The sequence below is a fragment of the Amblyomma americanum genome, chromosome 7 (assembly GCF_052857255.1).
Source record: "Amblyomma americanum isolate KBUSLIRL-KWMA chromosome 7, ASM5285725v1, whole genome shotgun sequence".
NCBI lineage: Eukaryota > Metazoa > Arthropoda > Arachnida > Ixodida > Ixodidae > Amblyomma > Amblyomma americanum.
The window spans coordinates 124,825,276-124,849,219 of record NC_135503.1 but is presented as its reverse complement, the minus strand read 5'-3'; the positions used below and the strand labels follow the sequence as shown (position 1 = coordinate 124,849,219).

General features: G+C 48.8%; 1 protein-coding gene across 1 annotated transcript in view; it reads right to left on the bottom strand.

Annotated features, from left to right (window-relative positions):
* Window positions 1–7,360: 7,360 nt before the first annotated feature.
* LOC144097440 (uncharacterized) overlaps window positions 7,361–23,944 on the bottom strand; it is a 64,635-nt gene continuing 48,051 nt past the window's right edge. The window contains exons 4-5 of the mRNA XM_077630158.1: window positions 8,857–8,988; window positions 7,361–8,084 (exon numbers count right to left, since the gene is read on the bottom strand). Of these exons, the coding sequence (XP_077486284.1) occupies window positions 7,884–8,084; window positions 8,857–8,988 (333 nt within the window). The 3' untranslated portion in view covers window positions 7,361–7,883. The remainder of the gene's footprint in view (window positions 8,085–8,856; window positions 8,989–23,944) is intronic.

The window sequence follows — 23,944 nt, the reverse complement described above, 5'->3', positions numbered from 1 at the left end:
GACGAGCTGCTAGCGGCGGCGGAGTCAACGGTGCCGTTGGCGTCGGCGTCGCTGTAGTGCCGCACACTCGCTCTCCGTTTTGCGGCGCCGACACCACCGACGTTCATTACCATGTTCAAGCGCAGGCTCGTGGTCGGCCCCGGCCGTCGAAGGTAGCTACTTAATCTCCTTCAAAGCTATCACATCCTATTATAAGGATAGGCATCGCCACTACCCGGCCCCTGCAAAGGGACTGGGGAAAGCAAACGAACGCGTTCTGCTCCGATTATTCACGAACACAATGCTGTGCCCGGCAGTACTAAAGCACTTCGATCCCGCGTTCACTGGCAGGTGCAAACACTGTGGGGAGGTAGCTGACACCTACCACATGGTTAGGGCTTGCCAGCGCAACTCAGCTCTCTCCCCCCACCCCAACCCTACCAGAGAGGAATGGGAGGCGGCCCTGCTTGGCTGTTCGGACCTTCAGTCCCAAAAGGCTTTGGTCAAGAGGGCTAAGCTGGCGGCTTCGACCAATGGGGTCCCGGAATAAGGACTCCACTCATTGCGGGGCTCTTTAAAGAGCCTCACCTTTTTCATTAAATAAAGGCTTTCCACCACCACCACCCGGCCGTCCCCGGCCACTCCAGTGTGCCTAGTGCGCCAGCCTAGGGCATGTCATTGAGGTGTGTCGTGCTGCTGCCCGATGCACGCGCTGCGGCGGGCCGCACGAGCCTGGTACCTGCACGGCAAGCCCCGCTGCATTAACTGCGGGGGCGGCACGCGGCCATGAACCCAGCGTGCTAGCACTGGCAGCGAGAGCGTCACGTGGCCACTTTAACGCCCACATCCATCGCACCGATGTCCAGGCGGGTTGTCTGAGCCGTCGTTCAGGCTAAAACAGCGGCACCAGCTCATCAAAATCAGCAGGCGCCGCGCTCGCTTTTTTGTGCGCAGTCCGTCAGGGGAGCACTGCAGCAGCAGCAACCGAAGCAACGGCTGCGCCGGCAGCGGCGATCCAGTTGCCCGGCGTCCAGTGCAGCGCCGCCAGAGCTTGCGGCCCGCTTCTGATGGCCAGCCCCCGGACGCTCGGGACGCGGAGATAGCGCGCCTAAAGCTGACGTTGCGCGCCCTCAGCGCACTTTTCCCGCAGGGCACCGATGGACACCGGGCTTGCTTAGAAGCAGCAGGTGCTCCCGCCCAGATAAGCCAGCATGATGGCTAGCCTCCGTATTCCCTCCCGCATACCATCCATCCTGCAGTGGAACTTGCGCTCTCTTGCGGCGCGGTACGCCGAAATGCGAGCTCGCATCGCACAGGATTCGCCGGAAGTTAGCGCGCTGCAGGAGACATACTTACGTTCATATGACGGGGAGCTCGAGATGCAGCTACCTGGCTACATTGGCTACCACTCAGCCACCAAGTGCGAGGAACCCACATGTGATGCAGTGCCCTGTTGTGCAACATCTCATCGCCCCGGGAAATCAAGCTGTGCGATATATGTGCGGCAGAATGTGGCGACCTGCGATGCCCAGGAGTGCGTGGTGGTGACAGTGCGCGTCGGTGGCGTTGACACATCGGTGGCCGGTGTTTATGTGCGCCCAGCTGTCGCGTGGAACGCGCTGTGTTTTCGTGCTGTGCGCCGCGCCAAATCTAGTGATTTTCACGCCCACCATAGTGCGTGGGGCAGTGCGCGCCACTCCGCGCGTGGAGACGACATGCACGACGCAGAAACGCAGCTGTGACTCACCCCCTTGAACACCTCGACGTTGCCTTCTTATTCAGAGGCATCGAGGCAAAATGGCGCCGATCACCATCTCTCTGGGGCTCGGATCATTACTCCATACGAATCGAACCCACTGCATTGGAGGCGCGCCCCGAACGTGCCTACTCCATTACCAACTGGAGTACTGCGTTCAGGCGGGCGGTCGACGAGGCGGCGGCCACTGGCGCCGATTTCTTTTCAAGTCTAGTCCGAAGTGCTCTCACAGCCACCAAACGAGCAGAGGTAAGGGCAGGGCAGCCCACACCTGATATGAAGCTGCTCGGTATGCGCGAGACGAGAGATCGCGCAGAGCGACAGGCACGACAGACTGACAGACCCGCTGACCGGGCTGTTTACAACCGCCTGGACGCGGCAGCGCGCCGCCACGCCAACAAGCTATAGCGCCGGCAGTGGGCTTCACTATGCCGAAGGATGGAGGAAGAGGTCAGCTCGCGGAGGCTGTTTGACACCCTGCGGCGCATCGCCGAACCACAGGCAAACCGTCAACAGCTGGCGCCCTCGCAATCTCCAGCGTACTCAGCTTTGAAGAGTTGGCAGAGCGGATTGCCGACCGGTTCGCGCCGCCGAACTCCGCAAACGCAGCAACAACAGATCCTCCTGCAGCAGATCAACCTGGTGTGGTAACGCGGGGAGCTACCCGAGGATTGGCGAACCGCGGTCGTTTGTCCCATCTTAAAAGCAAGGCACCCACCTACGGAGCTGAGCGGATACCGGCCAGTGGCATTAACATTAGCGGTAGGTAAGCTCACGGAGCATATAAAAAAAACGGGCTGCTAGCGGGCTGCGGAGGCTGACTTGTTTGACGAGCGGAAGACGGGTTTCCGTGGGATGCGGCGCATGGCTGACTCTATATCGGACGTTGTTACAGCGCTGGAGCACGCCAGGGCAGCAGGCCAGGTTGCGCTGCTGCTGCTACGGGGCGTCTCGGGCGCTTTTGACAACGTTCAACGGGCACCAATTCTCGCGGTGCTTGAAGGGGCCGGTGTGAACGGGCGCCTTTTGCGATACGTTACGGTTTGCTGAGCGGGCGCACCATGCGCGTACGAGTAGGGAGTAAGCTCTCCCAGTCTCGCCCTGTGGTCTTCGACGTGCCGCAGAGCTCTGCCTTATCACCATTTCTGTTTAATGTTGCCATGTCGGTGGTGCCGGCCTCCCTCCCCACGAGTTGCCGACACCATGTGTACATGTCAATATATGCAGACGACAACGCTCCCTGGTGCCGGGAACCACCGGGCGAGGCGCTCCGCTTGCGGGGTGCGTTCAGGGAGCTCTGACCGATATCGATGCGAGCTTGCGCGGCCTTGGTCTGTCGCTGAACACGGACAAATCGGTGGCCATGGCCGGCGTTTCGCTCTCGCGCGCGCACCTTGCGCCACTGTCACTGGACGGGACTCCGATTCCTCGGCGCAAATCGGTGCGCTACCTTGGCCTGGACATCGACTGGCGTCTTTCCTTCCGCCCGCGGCGACTGAGGCCTGTCTGCGGATGAAGAGGATCACCGCCGCCGTGCACAAGCTCACCGCTCGAGGCCAGGGTAATCGGGATAAGAAGTTGACTAAGAGAGAAGGAAGCCCTAAGATTAGTTCAGGCTTTCATTCTCTCTAAGCTAACATACGCCACCTCGTACTTATGGCTTTGCAAAAAGGAAAAATACCAACTAGATGTTATAATTCGAAAGGCAGGTAAGACGGCGCTGGGACTCCCTTTATGCACATCCACTAAGCGCTTACTACAGCTGGAGATCCATAACACCATCGACGAACTAATAGAGGCCCACCGTGTAAATCAATTTGTCAGGCTCTCAACATTTAAGCCTGGCAGGAAAATATTACAGAAGCTGAGAATAAGTCCACCCCGAGAAGTCGCTGACAAGATCGACTTGCCCATGCATATGAGATCACACATCTCGACTCACCCCATACCAACACGCATGGATGAGGAATAAAACAGAGGACGGAGACTAGCCAGAGCTAGACACCTCTCTAAGCGCTGGGATGGAAACAAGGACATGATCTACGTCGATGCGGCTGGACCCGTTAACGGAGTCGCGGCAATTGCAGCAGTTTCATCCCGGGGGGATGTCATTGAAAGCAGCCTTATCCAAGCGGTGGATACCACATCGGCTGAAGAAGCAGCAATCGCACTAGCGATATCAAAGAACAGCGAGGCAAAGGTTATGTCCGACTCACAAGCAGCGGTACGCAATTACCTCAGAGGCCGCGTTGGCGCTCTGTGTTGGGAAATTTTAGAAAGGTCTAATCCTTCCAACATCCAGATCTTCTGGACGCCAGGGCGCCTCTCAACGACGGGCAATGAGGCGGCCAACACAGCTGCTCGAGCTCTCCTCCTCCGAGCATCTGGCACGCAGCCTCTCTCTGACGCAGTTGACAACCGCTCACCCTTACTAAGCTACGCAGAAATTACGGAGTACTATAAGATCACAAGAAGGAAATATCCTCTTCCTCGCAAAACCCTAAGTAAATATGAAGAGCACATAATCAGGCGACTACAAACTAATACTCTGCCCAATCCTTACCTAATGAGTGAATGGAACCCAGACACCTACGATTCGTCCTTCCCCTTCTGTGGAGCAGTTGGCACACTCTTTCACGCGGTTTGGGAATGTCAAGAAAACCCAGACTTGGCCAGCAATGACGATCCGACTTATGAGCGCTGGGAGGCAATCCTTCATAGCCATAGCCCAGCGACCAGAAATCGCTGGTTGAGAGGGGCCGGATTATGATGGCGACCAATGGGGTCTCGTACTGAACCCACCCAGTTTTTATGCTCTGAATGAATGTTTCTCCTCCTCCTCCTCCTCCTCGAGTCCAGGGCCTCTCCCAGCAAGCCGCGCTGCGGCTATACAATGGCGCAGCTTTGGGGGCGGCGCTCTGTGCGCTGCCTCTCGTCACGGTGCGGAAGCCGTGCTGAATCAAGATCGAGCTCCAGCACCACACGTCCCTGCGCGTGTGCCTAGGCCTGCCCAAACACTCGCAGCGCACCGCAATGTTGCCTGAGGCAGAAGCGTGGCCACTAGAGCTCCAAGAAGGGCGGAGGGCACTGAATCACATCGACCGGCTTCACCGCGCACCGGACGGCCGCTCGCTGCTACATCGTATGCGCCCGCACCCGCGCTCACGAATGGGCACGGCGCTGCTCGAGTATGAGCAACTGGCTCAAGGCCCACCCCTTTACGGCTCTTGCGCACCCTGGCCTGCTGCCTCGGAGGCACAGTGAGAGATCGGCGGCATCGCGGGAAAGCGGAGCACACCCCTCCGGGCTGTGCAGCAGCTGGTCATACACGAGGAGCTCTAGGACCTTCTCCTCGTGTACACCGACGGCTCAGTGGCCCGCGACAGCTGCTCCCTTGCAGCGGCGGCTACCATCCCCGCCCTGCGACTGCACAGCCAGCAACACGCAACATTACTGGGCTCCTCCACCACGGCGGAGTTGATGGGGATCCGGCTCGGGCTGGACCAGCTGTTCACCCTCTGCCCTCCGCCGCCCAGGAGTGCTCTGCGGTGCGACTGCCGCGCCGCCCTCAGGAGCCTGCAATCCAACGGCCGCGGTAACCCACTACTGCAGCAAATTCACTCGCACATCGAGCGCTTCGCGCAGAGAGGACACGCCTTGCGTGCGCAGTGGGTGCCCGGTCACTGCGGCAACGCCGGCAACGAAGAAGCTGACGAATTCGCGACTGCCGCACATCAACTACCTGCCAGCGATCTGCCCCTTGCGCTGGAGGACGTGCGTTCAGTCATCTACGATCATCTCCGAAAGCAACACCCCGACCCACGCATCGCAGGAGGTGAGCGCATCAACAGCATCACCGGCTGTCGCACACTTACGCGGTCGCAATGTTTAATGATCCTCTGCGCGCGCATTGGCTGCGTGTGGCCCGGGGAACGACGGGAGCGTCACAGAATCTCGACGAGTGATGTGTTTTACTGATGCGGTGCAGTGGAAACACTAGAACACTTGCTCCTTCACTTCGCCGCGTTCGCCGATGCTCGTCGCGATATGATTCCGGCCTATAGACAGCGCTGGGCGTACTTACACACTCCCTCAAGACGCTATTGTGGCCGCAGAGCAGTTCGCGCACTCGTGAGCGAACATTGGTGAGCATCTGTACATTTCTCGAACACACGGGCTTGACGTCCCGTCTCTTCTCCGTCAGGTATCTACACGCATTGACCGAACTCTCCGCGAGTTCTACCTTGAACGATTAACAACTGAACGCCCCACTCCAGTGTGAGTCAACACAGTTCGGTGCGCTTGTGTTTTTATTACTCCTTCATGAACTAATCACGCGCACCACCTTTACACATCTCTTATTGTGTAAATAGCTTGTGTATATTACCTCTCCCCCTATCCTCTCTTCCTGTTTCCTCACCTCTTTCATTTCATTTCTCCATTCTGACTGCTATCATTTATTTCCGCTGCCCCAGCTCAGCTGCTTCAGTATCGATAGTAGACGCCGGAGTTAGCAAAAATCTTTTCCTTCCTTATTATTTTAATAAAAACCACCTACTACTACTTACTGCATCAATAAGACACCGTGCTATAATTACTCAGAGACCACTCTCACGGAAAACTGTTGTTTTATAGACCTAAGTACAGGTGTCACCATCTCCGGCTTATTTCGCAAGTAGAGTACGTGCGTCGACCCACTTGTCTGACACCTCACACACAAAGCAAACGAAAGATAGCGCTCTGCGTAGAGCAGAATAACTAGCGGTCATGTTTAAATAAGATTTAACATGATATTTTAAAATGGGTGCGGACGTGACGAGTTTGAATCGACTGGAGGGAAGATTCTCAAATGCAATTTCCTCTTCGATGTATGCGTATTTTGCTGCCTGAATACCGTCAACATAGCCAGAAAGGGCCAAAAAATCATTTTTTAGTCAGAAGAGTAACTCAGTAGAGTTGTGCTCACTGCCCCTTTCAGCCCTGCTTCAAATTTCCAATTAACCCACTTCTGGCGCACCAAAACGCACGACACACACGTCTTTATTGGAACATTTTGTTTAAACATGGCCCGAAATTAAAAGGCGGCGCACTTAAACAATGGCGAACAATGCATGGCCAAACGCCCGCGCACCTTTTCAGCTAAGAGTAATTAACAGCACTTTGTTGCGTGCAGTATACACATCAACTGTTCACTGATGGCTTTCGAATGATGTGCTGCAACGTTAAACAGAACCGCAGCGCGTCGAACGTGACATCCGCATACACTTCCCTGAACGCGTTACGGTATACGGATCAACAAAACCGAGAGGCTGGCGCATATTATCAGCTTCATCAGCCCAAAGCGCGCAACAAAGTGGTAGTGTGTGCGTACACTAGGTGAACTGGGTAACTTCAATTTCATAAATGCAACGCCGTATCATCGATGTGGACACTCGTGTGGTAAAGAAAAGAGCGAAAAGATTTTAATGGATTATTTTAAAAAATTAAGCACGTCAAAACTCGTGAGATGACGCAGAGAGTGGGGGATTCAAACTCTGCTTTGAACATCAGATGTGTAAAAGTTCATGCGACACATAAAGTGAGCGTTCGCGACCGACACAGAAAGCGATGGCTTCATTGCTGCGATTATAGAAAAAAGGCCGCTGCTTTAAGCGCTGGCAATAAATCGTGAAAGCTGTTGCCCGACTTAGCATCCCATAAAGAACACGTTGCTGGAATTGTGCGAAGCACCCGCGAACCCGCTTATTGCTGTTACTAAAACCCTGCGATTTTCCCGTGCAAAACAGCGCAAGGTTCTCCTTAGACAAACCATGCTTTTCCTGAAGGAGGCATAACGGCATTGGCATAACGGCATTGGAGGAAGCTCGAACAATGAACCAAGTAAACGTTACACATAACAAGACCAACGGCTCAGAACTGAACGCAGTCTAGTAGAGCCCACTTCCGTCCACTACTAAAACAATAGTCATCATTGTCGACAATCAAGCGTTGTCATGCACACTGGAACCATCTGTCAAAGCACACAGCAGTGGCGCACGTAGCAGTGCCCCGGATCAAACGGCCGTGAGGTGTCCGCTTCTACGTTCTTGCCAACTGTCGCTTTCGATTTTGGTGGTAATGACGGACGCTTGTTTTTGTGGCTTCACATTCACGGGTTGAAGAATCTATTGCACTCATTCTCAGTTGTGTAATCCTCCTTGAAGTAATTCAGTATGCGTTGTAGCAGGTTCAAGCGTCGGTAGGGGCCGTTAATTGAGAGGCTGGGACAGCCCGGTCCGTCGTCGTAGTCGACGTCGTACACGGCGAAGCTGAAATTGAGTGGAACGTACTGGAACTTGACCCAGCAAAGCTGAAACAAAGACAGAGGAACAGGTTGGCGGGAAATCGGGAGACACTGAGCTGATTTATGGTAACTTTTTCAGCAAGGCACTTTCCAGGCAGCACTTCTCAGACACCTCACAAACAAAGCAAACGTCGGATGGCGCTCTGTGTAGAGCAGAATAACTAGCGGTTATGTTGAAAGGAGATTTAACCTGATATTTGAAAAGGTGCAAGCATGAAGAGGGAGGATGTTATACTATGGATGAACTGACCCAGTCGATTTACGTCGATCGCACAAGGCGGCTGGCATAAATTTGCGCTTTCACTCGAGACAGCTTCTTTAGAATTACTTGCCAAGCCCTCATGTATGCAGTGGACCTACGGCAATGGCTGACCACGATCGTGCAGGCTAACGGGAGGAGCGTGGCAGAAGGTAACGCAGGACGAACGCGTGAGGAGCGCATCCCAAACTAGTGTTGTCCGTTTTTTCTTTCTGTGACGTCAGACAGTTGAACACGGATAGCCAACAAACGGGAGCAGACATGCCGCCTCAGGGAGCACTCAAGGTTTTCTTTATTGTCCACTACGGCCGACAAAAGGCTCGTCAACAATTATAAAGCCATGATGTGCACTGTCCGCTTGCCACTCGCTGTAGCTGAATATTACAATAATTTACGTTTCACCCCACAGCCTCCGACATTAGGCTGGCACGGAAGAGTCCTCCCCTGACTACTGTGGGAGAGGCGTCAAAGCTCGTCGTCCACCATTGCTGATATTGCTGACGTCGTGCCATGCCTTACTTTGGTTTGGAGGTTCTCCGGAGTCTCCAGCACAAGAGTGCGCTGCAGCTGCTTGTCGAAGGTTAGGCTGGCATAATACCTCCCATCGTAGTAGTAGTTCCGTCGAAAGGCCACTGGAGACGCTTGACAAGCCTGGATTATTGCGAAAAATAAGAAATAGAAATTTAGGACTGGCAATCTTTCATTCAAAGGCATGGCTAATAGGAAGTTTGAATGCGGACACAGGTGAAATATTTGTGTCCATGCACGACCGGCAATGAACTTTTCTCGGTTTCGGAGCAGGACATTAGAAGCTCACTCTCTGTGGCCTGCACCCTTCCTCCACATTTTGTACTGCCTTCCACTGCTTCGAACACATCACAAGTGTTAGACTAACGGCACTGGAACGGCGGGTTGAGCCACGCACCCAGAAATGCCAGATGCTGTAGAATATCGGTCTCTCCAAGCCCCACGTAGACCTTATAACAATAAAACGCTAAACAGTAAAAGCCCTCGAATTCAAATGATAATTAACTGTAGGAGAACTGCAGAATGGCCAAGTTGGTGTTCAGCGCTGGTTTGCGTGTCTCGTCTCTTACTTGGTCTGTGTGTGTTTGCGCTGTTGAACTACCACTATGCGTCAAATGATAATCTGTTCCTTTTAGACCCTGAACAGCTGTACACTTTCTTGAAGGGTATAGTAAGGTAAATCAACCCAAAAACGATATTTTATTAGAAAAAAAATTATGCCGCCGCTGCCTGGAAGACGTTGAAGTAGCCTTCCTTTGCCTACAAGCACGTATGTTGGATGTATCAACCACGATCAAAAAAGTCACTTTTAGCTTATGATAGTTCCCATTCCAAGCTAGTTAAGCGTGGCATATTGTCCCTGTGCTTAACATCAGCCCTAGACAAATCTTGCTCGCATACGATAGGTGAAAGTTTCCAGTGCCAGAATGGAAGAATTCTGTCAGCAGGCTATCCAGCGCACTTGATTACCAGCGTGTCTGAAGGCCTTCTTCAAAAACTGAAGAATCCAGGTGACAAACGAGAGCTTCGAAAGAAACCTTTGCGGGTCATACCGTACCTACATGGTTTTCGCACAATTTGAAAAAGTTGCTTCCAGACACGGGGTGCAGCTGGTTTTTTCAGCTCCCTGCAAGCTGGCAGAACTTCGCCCTATGGTTTCCAGTAAGCGAGGTAAGAAGTCCTGTCTCATCAAACATCAAAAAAAGTTCACAGAGTGTACTGCCAATGCGGTGTACGAGATCCCTTTGACGTGCGGCAGAGTTTACGTGGGACAAACAGGAAAATGTTTTAATGAGCGCGCCCGAAAGCACAATGTGACCTTGAATAGCATGACAGGAGGTAAACTTCCTATACACTACAGCCAATGTAAAGATTGCCGTCCCAAGTTCCACGAAACAAGGTTCCTAGCCAAGGCACCCGACAAGACTAAAAGAGAAGTCATTGAGGCCTTTTACATTGACCAAAGAAAAGACAAGTGCGTTAGCACGCCTTCTATTCTTTCTAGAAAGGAACTATCTTTTTTAGATGGTTAAGTCCAGGTTTTTTTATTATGTTTTTTTAGCAGTATTCTCTTACTCTGCATTCTCCTATATTGTTCCGTTTTTACTGTTCTTTATGCCCCTTTTACACGCCACTTTATGTGCCTTTTTAAGTTTCTTCTTTTACATATGCCTCGTGTTGTTCCTTACGTTTTCTCTGCTCAAGTTTTTGCACTTCATATCAACCGTTATCTGCTCATGTTTTTGCACTTCATATCAACCGTTGTCTGCTCATGTTTTTGCACTTCATATCAACCGTTATCTGCTCATGTTTTTGCACTTCATATCAACCGTTATCTGCTCATGTTTTTGCACTTCATATCAACCGTTATCTGCTCATGTTTTTGCACTTCATATCAATCGTTATCACTCTTTAGTCACATGTTGTTACATTCAGCTTTTCGGTCTGCATGGTGAGCTTTGTTACGCCACGTGTTTTTGTTTTTTTGTTTTTTTGCCGATGTTTGAAGTTTGCCTCTGTCATTCATTTCGCACACCCTCACCCCAGCAGATATAAAAGAGCGTCTGGCATCCTTTCCTGCCATTAAAGTTGGAAGTTGCGCTTCTTTCCTCTGTCTCCAAGTTTCCTGTGTACGTCCTGTTAGCGCACGCTGTTTAATAGTGAAGTAGCGAGCGTCAGCTGTTTGGTAGCGCCATCTATTGTCCATGTGATGTATTACCATGTGATTAAGCTACCGATGTCAAGGCCGCAATGTTAAGCCGAATTACTACTAAATGTTAACCTAATTAGGCGGTATTGCTGCCTAACATGTTCTACTCATCAAGACCGTTGCGAATATGCCATTAGTTTTTTTCGGTTAAATAATTATAAGCAATCAAATATCAGCCTAATCAATACTAAATATTCACTTCTTTAGTTATTTTTGGTGTCTAACGTGCTCTACTCATCTAGAGGAATCCAAATATATAATTCGATTTATGATGAGCTCATTAATTACTGAATTATATGCAGTTAAACATAGCCGCGTGACTAGTTATTTATGATGTCACAAAATTAGTAACGTAACCACTTTATCACAAATTAGATATACTAATGACGTTACGAATGAAACGCCAGTTGGATTGCTATGTCGATTTACTATGGGGGCCGACATCTTTAATTCCGCGGACTTGGAAAATTTCACGCCGAAGGGAAGTGGTAGCAGACTCCAAGAAATCGAGAAACGTGATGAATAACAGCTAACTCTCTTAAAATTCGCTGTATCAGCAGGTCTCCAGTTCTCTGACCTTCATCTAAAACGGTACCGTTTTGAGAAGCTCTACTTCAGTTCCAACCCAATTTTGAAGCGAGAAGCTTCACTACGTCAGCTTTTCGAGCCGTTAGCGGGGCTGCATATTTGACCTTGAATGTAGCTATAGGTCAAACCGTGAGCATAACTGCGGGTAGTCAGGTTCGAAACATGACGTCAGCTACAGCAGCCACACCAGCGGCTGTTACAGCAAATATTTCGACTTCGACCCTTGATCTTTGACCTTGGCCTTCGGTCAAGCAAAGCCATACAGTGGCGAGCACGCAGGAACGCTTGAACTCATTTAAAAACGGCGCAAAAAACCGCGCCTCCTGGTATTTAAAAACAGAGGAACCAAGAGTTTGTTTAGACGTTGCTTTTGCTCATTTGTTCTGTGTGTGCATTTTTTGCAACATATATGGCTAAATCGGCTAAATATATTCAATTTCTGCCATTTTCACAATTCGTAACTTAAAATTTTTCCCTATGAAGAACACCTGAACTATAACAGGCGGGCAGCTAAGGTATTTAAATGCCTATACAGAAATAGCGTTGACTCACAGTGGCGGAAAAGAACTAGGAAGCTAACCAACCAGTAAGTATGCCAGACACGAGGACGGAGAAAGAGCAATAAACTAGAGGTTAAAAACGCGGAAGCCAAAAATTAGATAACTTCAATGGAAAAAAAGCATAGTGTAAAACTATATCGATAATGAAAAAGGCAGATCATATAGGAAACGTTTCATGATAACCCAAGAGGCAGTGCCCCACTCTTTGAAGCTAGATGAGAGTGTCTTAGAACGCGCAGGTACCAAAAGAAATTTAACCAAGAAGATGACACGTGTGCTCTGTGCGGTAAATCTTTAGAAACAATAGAACGCCTCACACTTAAATGTGATGGTATCCATGCCGATGTCGATGCAGGCACAGTCATTCTTCCTGAGGCCCTAGGGTTTAGACATATGGAAAAGGACTGTTGCCTGGCCGTGTGATATGCGCTGTTTTAAACATGCTTCCGCCGCCTACGAAATCTGCGTCCTACACTTCGCGCTTATTTATGGAACAGAAACTGTTGCTTCGCGAAGTATCAACGGGCTGCTGGCAGGGCGGCATGCATGAGAGTAATGAACAGCAGGAAATCGACGCTAGTGTGGATGGATGAAGAGAGGGCATTAATCCCTGCACGGTGTCGTCACACTTATATCAACGGACACAGGCAAGACGCTCGATTTCCAAGTGGGGACTAAGCCTGCCATCTTTGTTCACGGAATCTCCATTCTGACAGCAGCCAAAAAGAGTGCAAGGCAACGCATATTGGACCATTTGGAGGTATGTAGGCTGCGGGTGCTGTGAATATTTTTGCACGGTCTGTTGCAAAACATGGAGGGATGTACACTAAATATATTGGCGACGGGGACAGCAAAGCAAAGTTTGCAGTGAAAGAATCAAAACTATACATCAAAGACAAGCACGAGTGCGTTTCCCATGTACAAAAGCATATGAGGACCAGGCGTATAAGCCAGAAGTCAAACCTGAGGGGTAAGAAGCTGTCAGATGGACTACCACTGTCTTGAATAGGTCTTCTCACAGAGAAGGACATTGACTGCCGGTAATTTTACTATGGCGAGGCCATACGTGAGAACACTTATAGCTTCGATAACATGCGAAAGGCTCTGTCGGCCATTATTTATTTTCATAGCTGTCCACTGATGAAAAGCCAAATCATGGGCTGTGCCCCAAAGGAGCGCCATCATGGCGTGGATACAACCGTGCACTCAGTCAAGGAAATCGTGAGGGATATTGCCCTAGAAGCAGCTTTCCAACATCTGTACTGGAAGCACTCAAGCCATTTTCCAAGCTTTGTCCACATCAGGACTTCTAAGCAAGTGCCTCAACGCCTGGACACATTAATGAGTCTTTGAATCAGCTGATCTAGTGCCACTGTCCGAAAACAGCGTTTGATTGAAATTAGATATTGAAACTGGCCACTTGTGATGTTGTAGCGTACTATAATGACGGGATTCGAGGCACGAATTGACGTTTATAGAACACTTGGCATCACGATGTGTGTTTTCTGCACAGTTGGTCTCAACGGCTTGACAAGGAGTGCGTCGCAAGGGTAGAGTAGCGAAGCACACCAGAAAGCAAGGAACGTCGCAGAAAGAAAAGACATGAAGAAAGGCTACGGGGAAGGTACAAAAAGATTGGCGGTGGTGTAGCTCTGGTTAACCGTAGTTGAATTGCGAAACCTTCGTTTCCTCGGCAAGTCGTCTACGCAGATTCTCATTCTGACGCTCTCGAGAAGACAAACCGGTCTCTTCCGCAGTTGAAGAGTCTCTCCGGGACGTGGCACGACTTCTTCTAGCTGCATCTTCGTTACGATGCTTCTCGAATCAAGCGGCGCGTTCTACTGGCGTCTCTTTAGCGTGTTGTCTCTTTCTCGCTTCGTTCTCTCGTTGTTGCCTCTCTTTCGCGCTCTCCATAACGACTAGAATCCACTGAGGTGAAGCGCATATTATATATATATATATAGCCCCCTCGAGGCGACCCCTCCTCTCCCTCTACCCAAGCAGAGAACATCTGGTAGAGCGAGCGGCGACGGCAGCGGCGTCAACGGCGGCGCCATCTGTTGGAGCGCGGCTGCGGTGTTCCTAGGCAACGCCACGGCATACGGCTGAAGTGTGACCACGCGACGAGCCGAGCTGGCTGCCTGGCTGGCGTAGTGTTGCTTTCGCGACAAAAAAGCAAGAAAGTGCCCGCATTCAGCCGGTGCGGTTTGAACTGTTTTATTCTGTGCGCAAGCATAAAACTGCGTTTTTCTCACAACCCCTGGTTTGAAATTTTTCGGACTTTGATGTACCTTTTTCGAAAAGGATCAAGTCTGCTGTGCTTAAATTTCCTCAAGCTCTACTAAAATCGATTGCAAAAAGTCTGAACCTAAATCTTAGTACTATTGTTGATTTATTATCCTGAAAAAAAGTTAATTGGAAAGTGTCTTCCACGGTTGGCGACAAGTGAGAATAATATTTTTTTTCCTTTTAAGATATACGACGAAAACGAATTGTATTAGGTGCGCAGTAAACCTACTTCCCTGTATGATTACTATGCGAAGTTTTACGGCTATACTGCATTTTGTTTCTCAGAAAATGTACATTTAATTTTACGCCCCCGCATAAAATTGGGTTCTCAAATACAAAAAAAAAGTAAAAAAGCCTTCTCTAAAAAACTGCACCAAACGAAGGCCAAAGGCAATTTTATTCAACAGCCCCAATTTAACAATAAAATATGGAACAGATCATGAGCTGTAAAGCTGAAACGAAGATGACCTATTTGCCCTTGAGTGAGCGGCGAAAATCTAAGTTTGCGTGATTTCTGAAACTAATTGACACTCTTACATACCCTGCAATTAACAGCAGTATTAAGATATCTGCCCGCTCATATAAGGCGCCCGTTTCGCACGCAGATGACAAAAGAAATTCTAGCAGGGGTACGACAGAAGGAGATTTGTTACCAAAAGGAATCTGCAAAAGCCTAACAGCTATTACTTTTATCAGTATAAAAAATGCGTAATAAATAGGTGGCGGCTAATGCGTTCACTGAAAAAAGAATATCATGCATGCCTAATTGAGCAGACAACTCTCTCCTTGAATATAGACCTTCCTTTCAATATCTTGGCGTTGTCTTTGACAGGCACCTGCACTTAAAAATATCAATTATTAGCACTTGAAGAAAAATGCCATTCGCGTGCTTCAGGCACGTGATCTCTTTGGCGCAATTATATTACGCGTTTTATATTTTTCCTTTATACACGGCCACCTCTCATACTGCTTAGAATCATGGGGATAAATTATAGAAACGAGGGGCTTTTTGTTTTAGTTTGGTTCAATAGGGTTCAACGTCCCAAAGCGTCAAAGGCAATGAAGAACCCCGTAGTTGAGGGCTCCAGACAATTTCGACCACCTGGGGTTCTTTAACGTGCCCTGACATCGCGCAGTACACGGGCCTCTAGCATTTGGCCTCAATCGAAATTATACCGCTGCGGCCGGGATCTAACCCGCGTCTTTCGGGTCGGCAGCCGAGCACCGTACCCACTAACCCACGTCGGTGGCTTACAGACAATATCATCAACAGTCATAACTCATTGTAAGCCACATCATATCAGAAAGTCATTATGTGCCGTCTTGAAGATACTGTGCTTCTATTCACAACGCCTACTAAAGAAAGCTAGCTTTCACAAACTACATCGCAAAATGCAACCACCCTTTAACATATATATTCCTATCTTACACGTCATGCCGTACCAGCAGAAATTTAACACTAGGAAACTATAATCTACCGCCAACTCACGGCGTGAGAACTAAAGCTTCTTTTCATTGTTGAAAAATATTGAATACGCTTCCACACGAACTAAAATATGCTCGAAGTTTTGCTCCTACGGCCAAACGTTCTTTCGGCAGGTGCATAGTGTAAGTTAAGATTACTCAATTTGCGGTGTGCAACCGACGTTTAGAACATGTGCGATGTTTGTTGATATTGTGCAATTGTTCTCTGTGACTTTTAATTTTTACATTTCTATTCATGTTCCTGTATATATCTCCACGCTGTTCCGAGTTGGGATTGTGTATTTGATGGGACGCCTGCATGATTGCAATTTTTTGGACTCGTGACTAGCCTATGGTCTATGACAATCCCTATTGAGATCTCATGCATACAAAGAATTTGAATTTCAAATTCAAAGTCAATTTCAAAGTCAGTCACGAAGAATTCGCGGACTGTGTTATGGGTTACATTAATAGACGTCATCGTCACCATCATCCTGACTATGCCTACTCCAGAGCAAAGGCCTCTCCTATGTCATCTCAGTAATACCTTTCCTTTGCCAGCTGCAGCCACCGTATCCCCGCAAACTTCTTAATCTCATCCGCCTACCTAACGTTTTACCAACCCCTGCTACGCTTTCCCTCTCTTTCAATTCACTCTTTTACCCTTAAGAACCATCGGTTATTTTTCCTTCGCACTGCATGCCCTGCCCTCACCCATTCCTTCCTCGTGATTGAGAGTTGGATGTCAGCAAACAGAGTTTGTTTCTTGACCCACTGTTTCCTCTTCCTGCCTCTTCCTTTTTCCGTCCATAGCTCGCTACGTTGTTCTTAAGTTGAACTTTTAGCGTTAGCCTCTACACTTCTGCCCCATAGGTTCGCACCAGTACTATACAACTGTCGTATACTTTTCTCCTGAGATATATTGGTAAACTGCTACATATGATCTGAGAGAACCTGCCAAATGTGCTCCACCCTACTCTTATTCTTGTTATTTCCTCTCATGACCCGGATCAGCGGTCACTACCTGCCCTAAGCAGACCTATTCTATTTCAACTTCCAGTACCTCGCTACTAGTTGTAATGAACTACTGTTCTCTTGCTAGACTGTTGAACATTACATTTGGTTTTCTGCATGTAAATTTTCAGGCCCACCGTTCTGCTCTGCCAGTCTAACTCATTGTACATGCCTTGCAACTCATTTCCTTAATCACATAGCAAGGAACTATCATCAGCTATTCTCAAATTACTTAGGTATTTCTCATTGTTTCTTATCCCCAACGGTTCTCAATCCAGGCCTCGGAACACCACCCGTAAACAGGCGGTGAATAGCATTGTCGAGATTGTGTCTGCCTGTCTGAAACCTTTCCTTATTGGAATTTTATTTCTGACTTTATGGTGGACAATGGTAGCATTCAGTCCAGTCGTTATAGGTATCTTCCACTATTTTGACATCAGGCCCATTACCAATCAGATTCTGCAATGTTTGCATGACTGCTGAAGTTTGCACTGAATGAAATGCCTTCTCGTAATCAATGAAGGCTATATTTAGGGGTTGTTCATATTTTGCCAATTTCTCGGTCACCTGATCGATAATGTGATTATGGTGTAATGTCGAGTATCCTTTAACGAAAACCTGCCTGATCATCTGGTTGCTTCACTTCTAAGGTTTTCCTGACTGTCAGCGATGCGAGGGCATCCCTCGTGTTGGGTCGCACGTGGTTTAACCTGGTTTAACCCTTTGGTTGGTCGTGCTGCATGCAATCACCCTTAGCTGTGCAGTCATACGTGTACAGTCTTTTCTTTGCGCGCGTAGCTCCGTGGGCCCGCTTTCGGGTGCTATGTCTGGACTATGTGTCAGGCTATAATTCCCACAAAGCTGTGCTAGTGTATTCATCAGGTAGACCCTGCCGCTTTCTACCGGCTTCGTGATGCCCTTCGTGCCACCGTCAACTGGACCTCCGTCGAGATCCCGCTGTGTGCGCTGTGTACGGCCACGCCATTATGCGTGCCCGCATGCAACCGACCCCTCTTAGGCCTGCTGCACACAATGCGTGGGGACGCACCCTGTCGCACCGTGCCCCGCCTTATACAGGACCCTAACGCCAAATGCGCCCCGTGCCAGGCGGCTCTCCACCCCACTGGATAGGCAGCGCTCCCACCTGCCACCCTTGCAAGTGGCAGTTAATGGGTGATCGCGAGAGGTTGGTCACCCAATGAACACTGCGGCCTATTGCTGCAGTGCCGCGTGTCTGCCACAATGTTGTCCGCGCTAATGAATGCAGCCCTAATCTCTCTCTCACCACCGCCACCTACCTCAAAACGCGTTGAGGCGTCCACAGACCCACGGAGCCAGTTATGCGCCCTTCCTTTTCTCAAAATCATCGGTGCCTCGAGCGTTGTCAACGTCAACGCTAATGAACACAATGAACGCCGATAGCTTTCGCTTTGCATATCCTGGATCAGCTGAGCTCATCCACATTCAGTTTAGAACTTTGGGCATGTTCTCTGAAATCATGAGTGGCAGTTTACCAATATCCCTAAACAGAAAAGTATATAACAGATGTATCTTGCAGTTTCTCAACTATGGGCAGAGGCGTGGAGGATAACGAAAAAGGTTCAACTTGAAAATAACATCGCGACCTATGGAAAGGAAAATGATAGCTCTAACGTTAAGAGACAAAAGGGCAGAGTAGGTGACGGAACAAAAGCGGGTTAGTGACATCCTAATCAAAATCAAGAGCAAGAAATGGAATTGGGCAGGACATGTAATGAGAATGCAAGATCACCAATGGCCCTGAAGAGTAAACTGGATTTCAATAGAAGGCAAGCGTAGGAAGTCAGGTGGGCGTATGAGTTTAACAGGGTTGTGAACGTAGCCAGGCTGAAGTTGGTGATGAAACACCGTCTAGCACCTAGAGCCTTCACACACAAGCCGAGACCACCACATCGCATTGGCCTTCGGCCCTCCTAATCCTACTGCGTTAAAAAACTTCAACAAGCGGAGAACGAAAGCGCCGAGTTGCGAAGCAGTAGTCATTGTGTTTCTCGAGAGGGAGCGAAGTGCAGCATAGAAGTTACGCAAGTTACGCCGAACGCGCTCATGGCCATTCATCGCTTGGGAAAAGCCTCCCGACGAAAGGCCTGAAATGTAGGACTTTCCAGGGTCTCAGCGAACACAGCGCTTCTGCAATGGAGTGGTCGCTGCGTACAAACTGAAGCGATCTACGACATATACAAACCTAGGCCAGCTAGGATTCGTAGTTGAACACCAAACGCGACAAGTATGAGCCAACCAACGTGGGAGAAAAAGAGGCCAAGAGAGGGCGCATTTCAACCCAGGGCGATTGCAATAAAATGTAGACGTACCTCAACTCTTGGGGACGTGCGCCGGCTGCTCTGAGCCTGCACGCCTCGTATCGCCCTCCTCTGCGCGCCTACCGGCCTATCAAGCTCCCCCTTCTACAAGCTTTTAGTGGGACCACTAACTGACCTCACGGCCACATCCGGACGGAATCTTCAGAGTGCCAAGCAAGCTCCACGCGGCTCGATAGAGTCAAAAGCGGACGCAGTGAATAACTGCGCCTAATGGGAATCAGTAATATCAGCACTTACATACATAGAAATCCATCTTTTTCACAAGGCCGCTATGCGCAAGCGCGCCTCTTGTCCTCCAGCTCGACTGGTTTAAAATCAGAATTTCTGCTCTACACAACAGGGAAGGTTGGCGGCTGTTCACTTCATTAACCATGTACGCCCGACGCATAATGGGATGACAGCAAACTGGATTGACATCAGTGGCTGGCTGACTGTGCTAATAATAATAATTGGTTTTGCGGGAGAGGAAATGGCGCAGTATCTGTCCATATATCGTTGGATTCCTGAACCGCGCCGTAAGGGAAGGGATAAAGGAGGGAGTGAAAGAGGAAAGGAAGAACGAGGTGCCGTAGTGGAGGGCTCCGGTATAATTTCGACCACCTGGGGATCTTTAACGTGCACTGACATCACACAGCATGCGGCCGCTGACTGTGCTACGGATTGGAATTTTTGGTTGTTCAGTTTCGTTTTCACCAATGTAGGTTTTGCTGAAGTTTAGTGCGCTTTGTGGTTGTCCACTGCAGCTACGCACGCACTTAATTTGAGATCCCAAGCATCCGAAGACGCTTGACTCGAAGTAAGCTGAGCACAGTGTCGGGCGCCTGCTAGGCCTAAATTCCGTTTTCCCCTCACTGGGAGCCATTTATGCAGCAAGCTCGGTTTTGCTCGGCGGGAACCTGCGCCTTGAAATGTGAAAGAAGGGAAGGTTTTTTTTTGTGAACTGAGAACGCAACAGTTCGCTGCTGTGACCACTCAGCACATTTCTCGTAGGAGTCTCGAAGACAGTTTAAAAGCGCAAAATTTAAGTACTTCGACAAGCGCAACTTATGTTAACCGTATTCGCCTAGGGTTGCGTTTGTTTCATTCCAAGACTGGCGGTGGCCACGCATTGCATGCAGGGACGACTTCCACTTCATGAACGCGGCCGTCACTTACTTGGAGTCGGAGACGTTTCGCTTCCTAATTCACGTTTTTCTGGGCAATATCTGTAAGCGCAGTGCCAGGGCATGTCAAGAGCTGGCAGTTGGTGCGCGCAAACTAGATTCTCATTGAAAAGCGGGGATCGGGTAAGTTACTCGCGGCACGAACATATTCTATTTTTGGACATAGAACGCGTCCCGGAATAGTAGACTACTCCAATGAAACGTTTCTATTTTAAGAGCGCGAGCTCTTATTCATCACCTTTCTCGATTTCTTGAGGCCTGCCACCACCTAGGTTCGGCGTGAAATTTTCCAAGTGCGAGGAATTCAAGATGGCGGCCACCATAGTAACTCGATATAGTAGCCAAATTTTTAATTGATTGGTGACGTCATTTGGATATCGAATTCGTGTTTGACTGCGGAGATCACTCAATTTGTGACGTCATAATTAACAGGACACGACAATGTTAAATCGCTTATGACACTAATTATTGAGGCCGTCATAAAATTAATTAGATATTTAGAAGCCTCTAGATGAGTAAAACATGTTAGACAACAATATCGCCTAATTAGGTTAATAGTTATGGTTATGCTCAACATGGCGGTCGTGACATCAGCACTCGGCAGCACACAAGGCGGTAGGCACCCCCTCGCCGTGAGGTATGGAAAAGTAGCCTAATCACGTGCCAATACAAGCTTTGTCCATAAATTTCCGAAACTGAGTCCATTAAATAAATTGCGTTTAACATTGAAATCATTTGTGCAGCATCCCTTGGAAATAATCTCCCTAGCCGTCTATAAAAGGCTTCCAATGCTTCTTGAGGTCTTGTAAACAGTCGGAAATCGCTTCTTTTGGCAGGACTGCCAGCTTCTTCGTCGTGGCGTCTTGAATGGCCTCCACGATCCCTATCCAGCGACCATTTAGGGCTGTCTTCTGATGAGAAAAAAAGAAACAATCACATGGGGAGAGGTCAGGCGAGTATGGCGGATAGGAAAGTACAGTAATGTTGTACTTGGCAGAAATTTTGCCACGCTGAGAGCAGTGTACGGTCCTGCGTTATCGTGGAGAGGGCTCCATTGTCCAGATGTTCATAAGTCAGGGCGACGGCGTCGCAGTGCATCACGCATGTGTTGGAGCACGCGGACATAAAACACCAAATTCACCATCTGCCCTTGTGGTACGAACTAGTGGTGTATGAAACCTCTGGCATCGAAAAAAACAATGAGCAACATCTTTGTTTTGGTCTATCGCCACACCTATCTCGACGCCGGAAAGGTTGTGTACCGCCATTTGTCGCTCAGCCTCTTTCAGGATCGTATCGAAAACACCGTGCTTCGTCTTCTGCAATGATGCTGTCGACGAATGCAGCATCGTTCTCTGCCTTGCAGTGCAAATCAGTGCTCACTGATGCCCGCGTGTACTTCCGGTCCTGTGTGATGGAGTGCGGCACAAGTCGGGCATTCAGCTTTCGTTTCCCCAAGTTTTCACGCATAATTTGGTGGCACGTTGTCTTACTAATGTTGAGAGCATCTGATAGCATGCGGACTGTAATGGTGCGGTCTTGCTGTACGATCTCCCTGATCAGAGCCACGTTGTTTTCATTCCGTGAGGTTGAAGGGCGCCCCTGCCTTGTGTCCTCTTCGACCGACGTTCTCCCCGAAACGAACCTCTTGTGCCACTCGAAAACTCGCGCCCGCGATAATGTCTCGCTGCCGTAAGCGTCACGAAGGACCTCATAAATCTGTGTGGCTGTCTTTTCAAGCTTCACAAAAAATTTTGTTTCCACGCTCTTAGAGTTGGACATCCATCTGTCCACATTCACACAAAGAAAGAATGCACGGACGACTAGTGACAACGTATATTTTTGCATGTAGTGTCAGATAGCGGCAGCCACAGCAATTAACATCAATAGCTCAGGTTAGCCCTAGAAGATGGCGCTACATATACGCACCAAAATGTGTTTTGAAAATCATTTCTAGAGAAGAAAATGAATCAGTCTCGAAACTTTACGGACAAACGCAGCACATCGCATGGACCATATATTGCGCGGCCAAACAGCTAGCGCTCTTTACTTCAACGTATTCCAGACGGTGCTGGCTTAATTTTCACAGTGCAAAAGAGACGCTTCTGAAGTGAAGGATTCGAAGAATTAACAATATTTTGCAACAAATATTCGCTCTAGAAATCGTGTGTGTTAAACACAAAAAAATTATTTTCCCCGCTTAGCTATGTTTGGCGGCATGAAGAGAAAGCCATCTCTCGCCATGCGCAAGTTCGGTGCTTGCCTTCTTTTCTGCTCATTTATTGCGATGTAGAGTTACCATATTTAATACACGACATAATGATTGCAAGATAACGCTTCTTTGCAACATATAATTTGCAAACATTCGTATTTCTTCAGTCGTAGTCATGTTCCAGGGCTAAGCGAAGTGCGTCTTGCTGTCTTCCCGGCATTCCCACGGTGAATGAAGAGCACTTTCATGGCACTTCATTTTAAGAAACGCGCATAGACGGTGGCGCCAGCTTTTCTTCTATGTAACATTTACAAACTATGTTTAAAGTAAAGCAGTCAGTTCGTACTGCGCATGCGCAGTTCATGTCAGTGACAGATGCATGCGACAGGTGGCGGCTGTTGACAAGCACACGCTTGCCACTTCGCAAGCGCAGCTATCTCCTCGTGGAACCAGACCGCATGTGCGTCTCCGCATGCGTTTGTTTTAAATCAGTGAAATTGGTGAAAGTGGATTTTGGGGAAACGAAATGGCGCAGTATGTCTCACATATCGGCTGACACCTGAACCGCGCCGTAAGAGGAGAGATCAAGCAGAGACTGAGAGAAGAAAGGAAGAAGGAGATGCCGTAGTGCAGGAAATTGAAATTATTAATAATAATAATAATTGGTTTTTGGGGAAAGGAAATGGCGCAGTATCTGTCTCATCAGGGGTACCGCAAGGTAGTGTTTTGGGTCCCCTTCTCTTCCTACTGTACATTAACGACATCGTTGATGTCATATCTCCCAGTGTGAAAATTAGGCTTTTTGCTGATTATTGTGTCCTGTATAAAGAAATAACCTGTCCACATGACCAGACTGTCCTTGAAACAGACTTAAACAGGATATTGAATTGGTGCAATGAATGGGGGATGTTTCTCATCGCTGAAAAATCAGTATGCCTTCGTGTCACTCGTAAAAAAAACCACTCATTTTTTCTAATACATTAGGTTCTTCTCCACTACGTGAAGCTATCAACTACAATTATTTGGCTGTTACCTTGACACCAATATTGTCGTGGAACACACATAATAATATTTGTTCTGCTTTCCGCAAACTGTGCTTTTTGAGGCACAAACTAGAAAACGCCCCTACTAATTTGAAATTACTCCGTTATTTTTCATTTGTTCCACCAAAGCTCGAATATGCATGTATTTCATGGGATCCTCACACTAAGACAAATAAC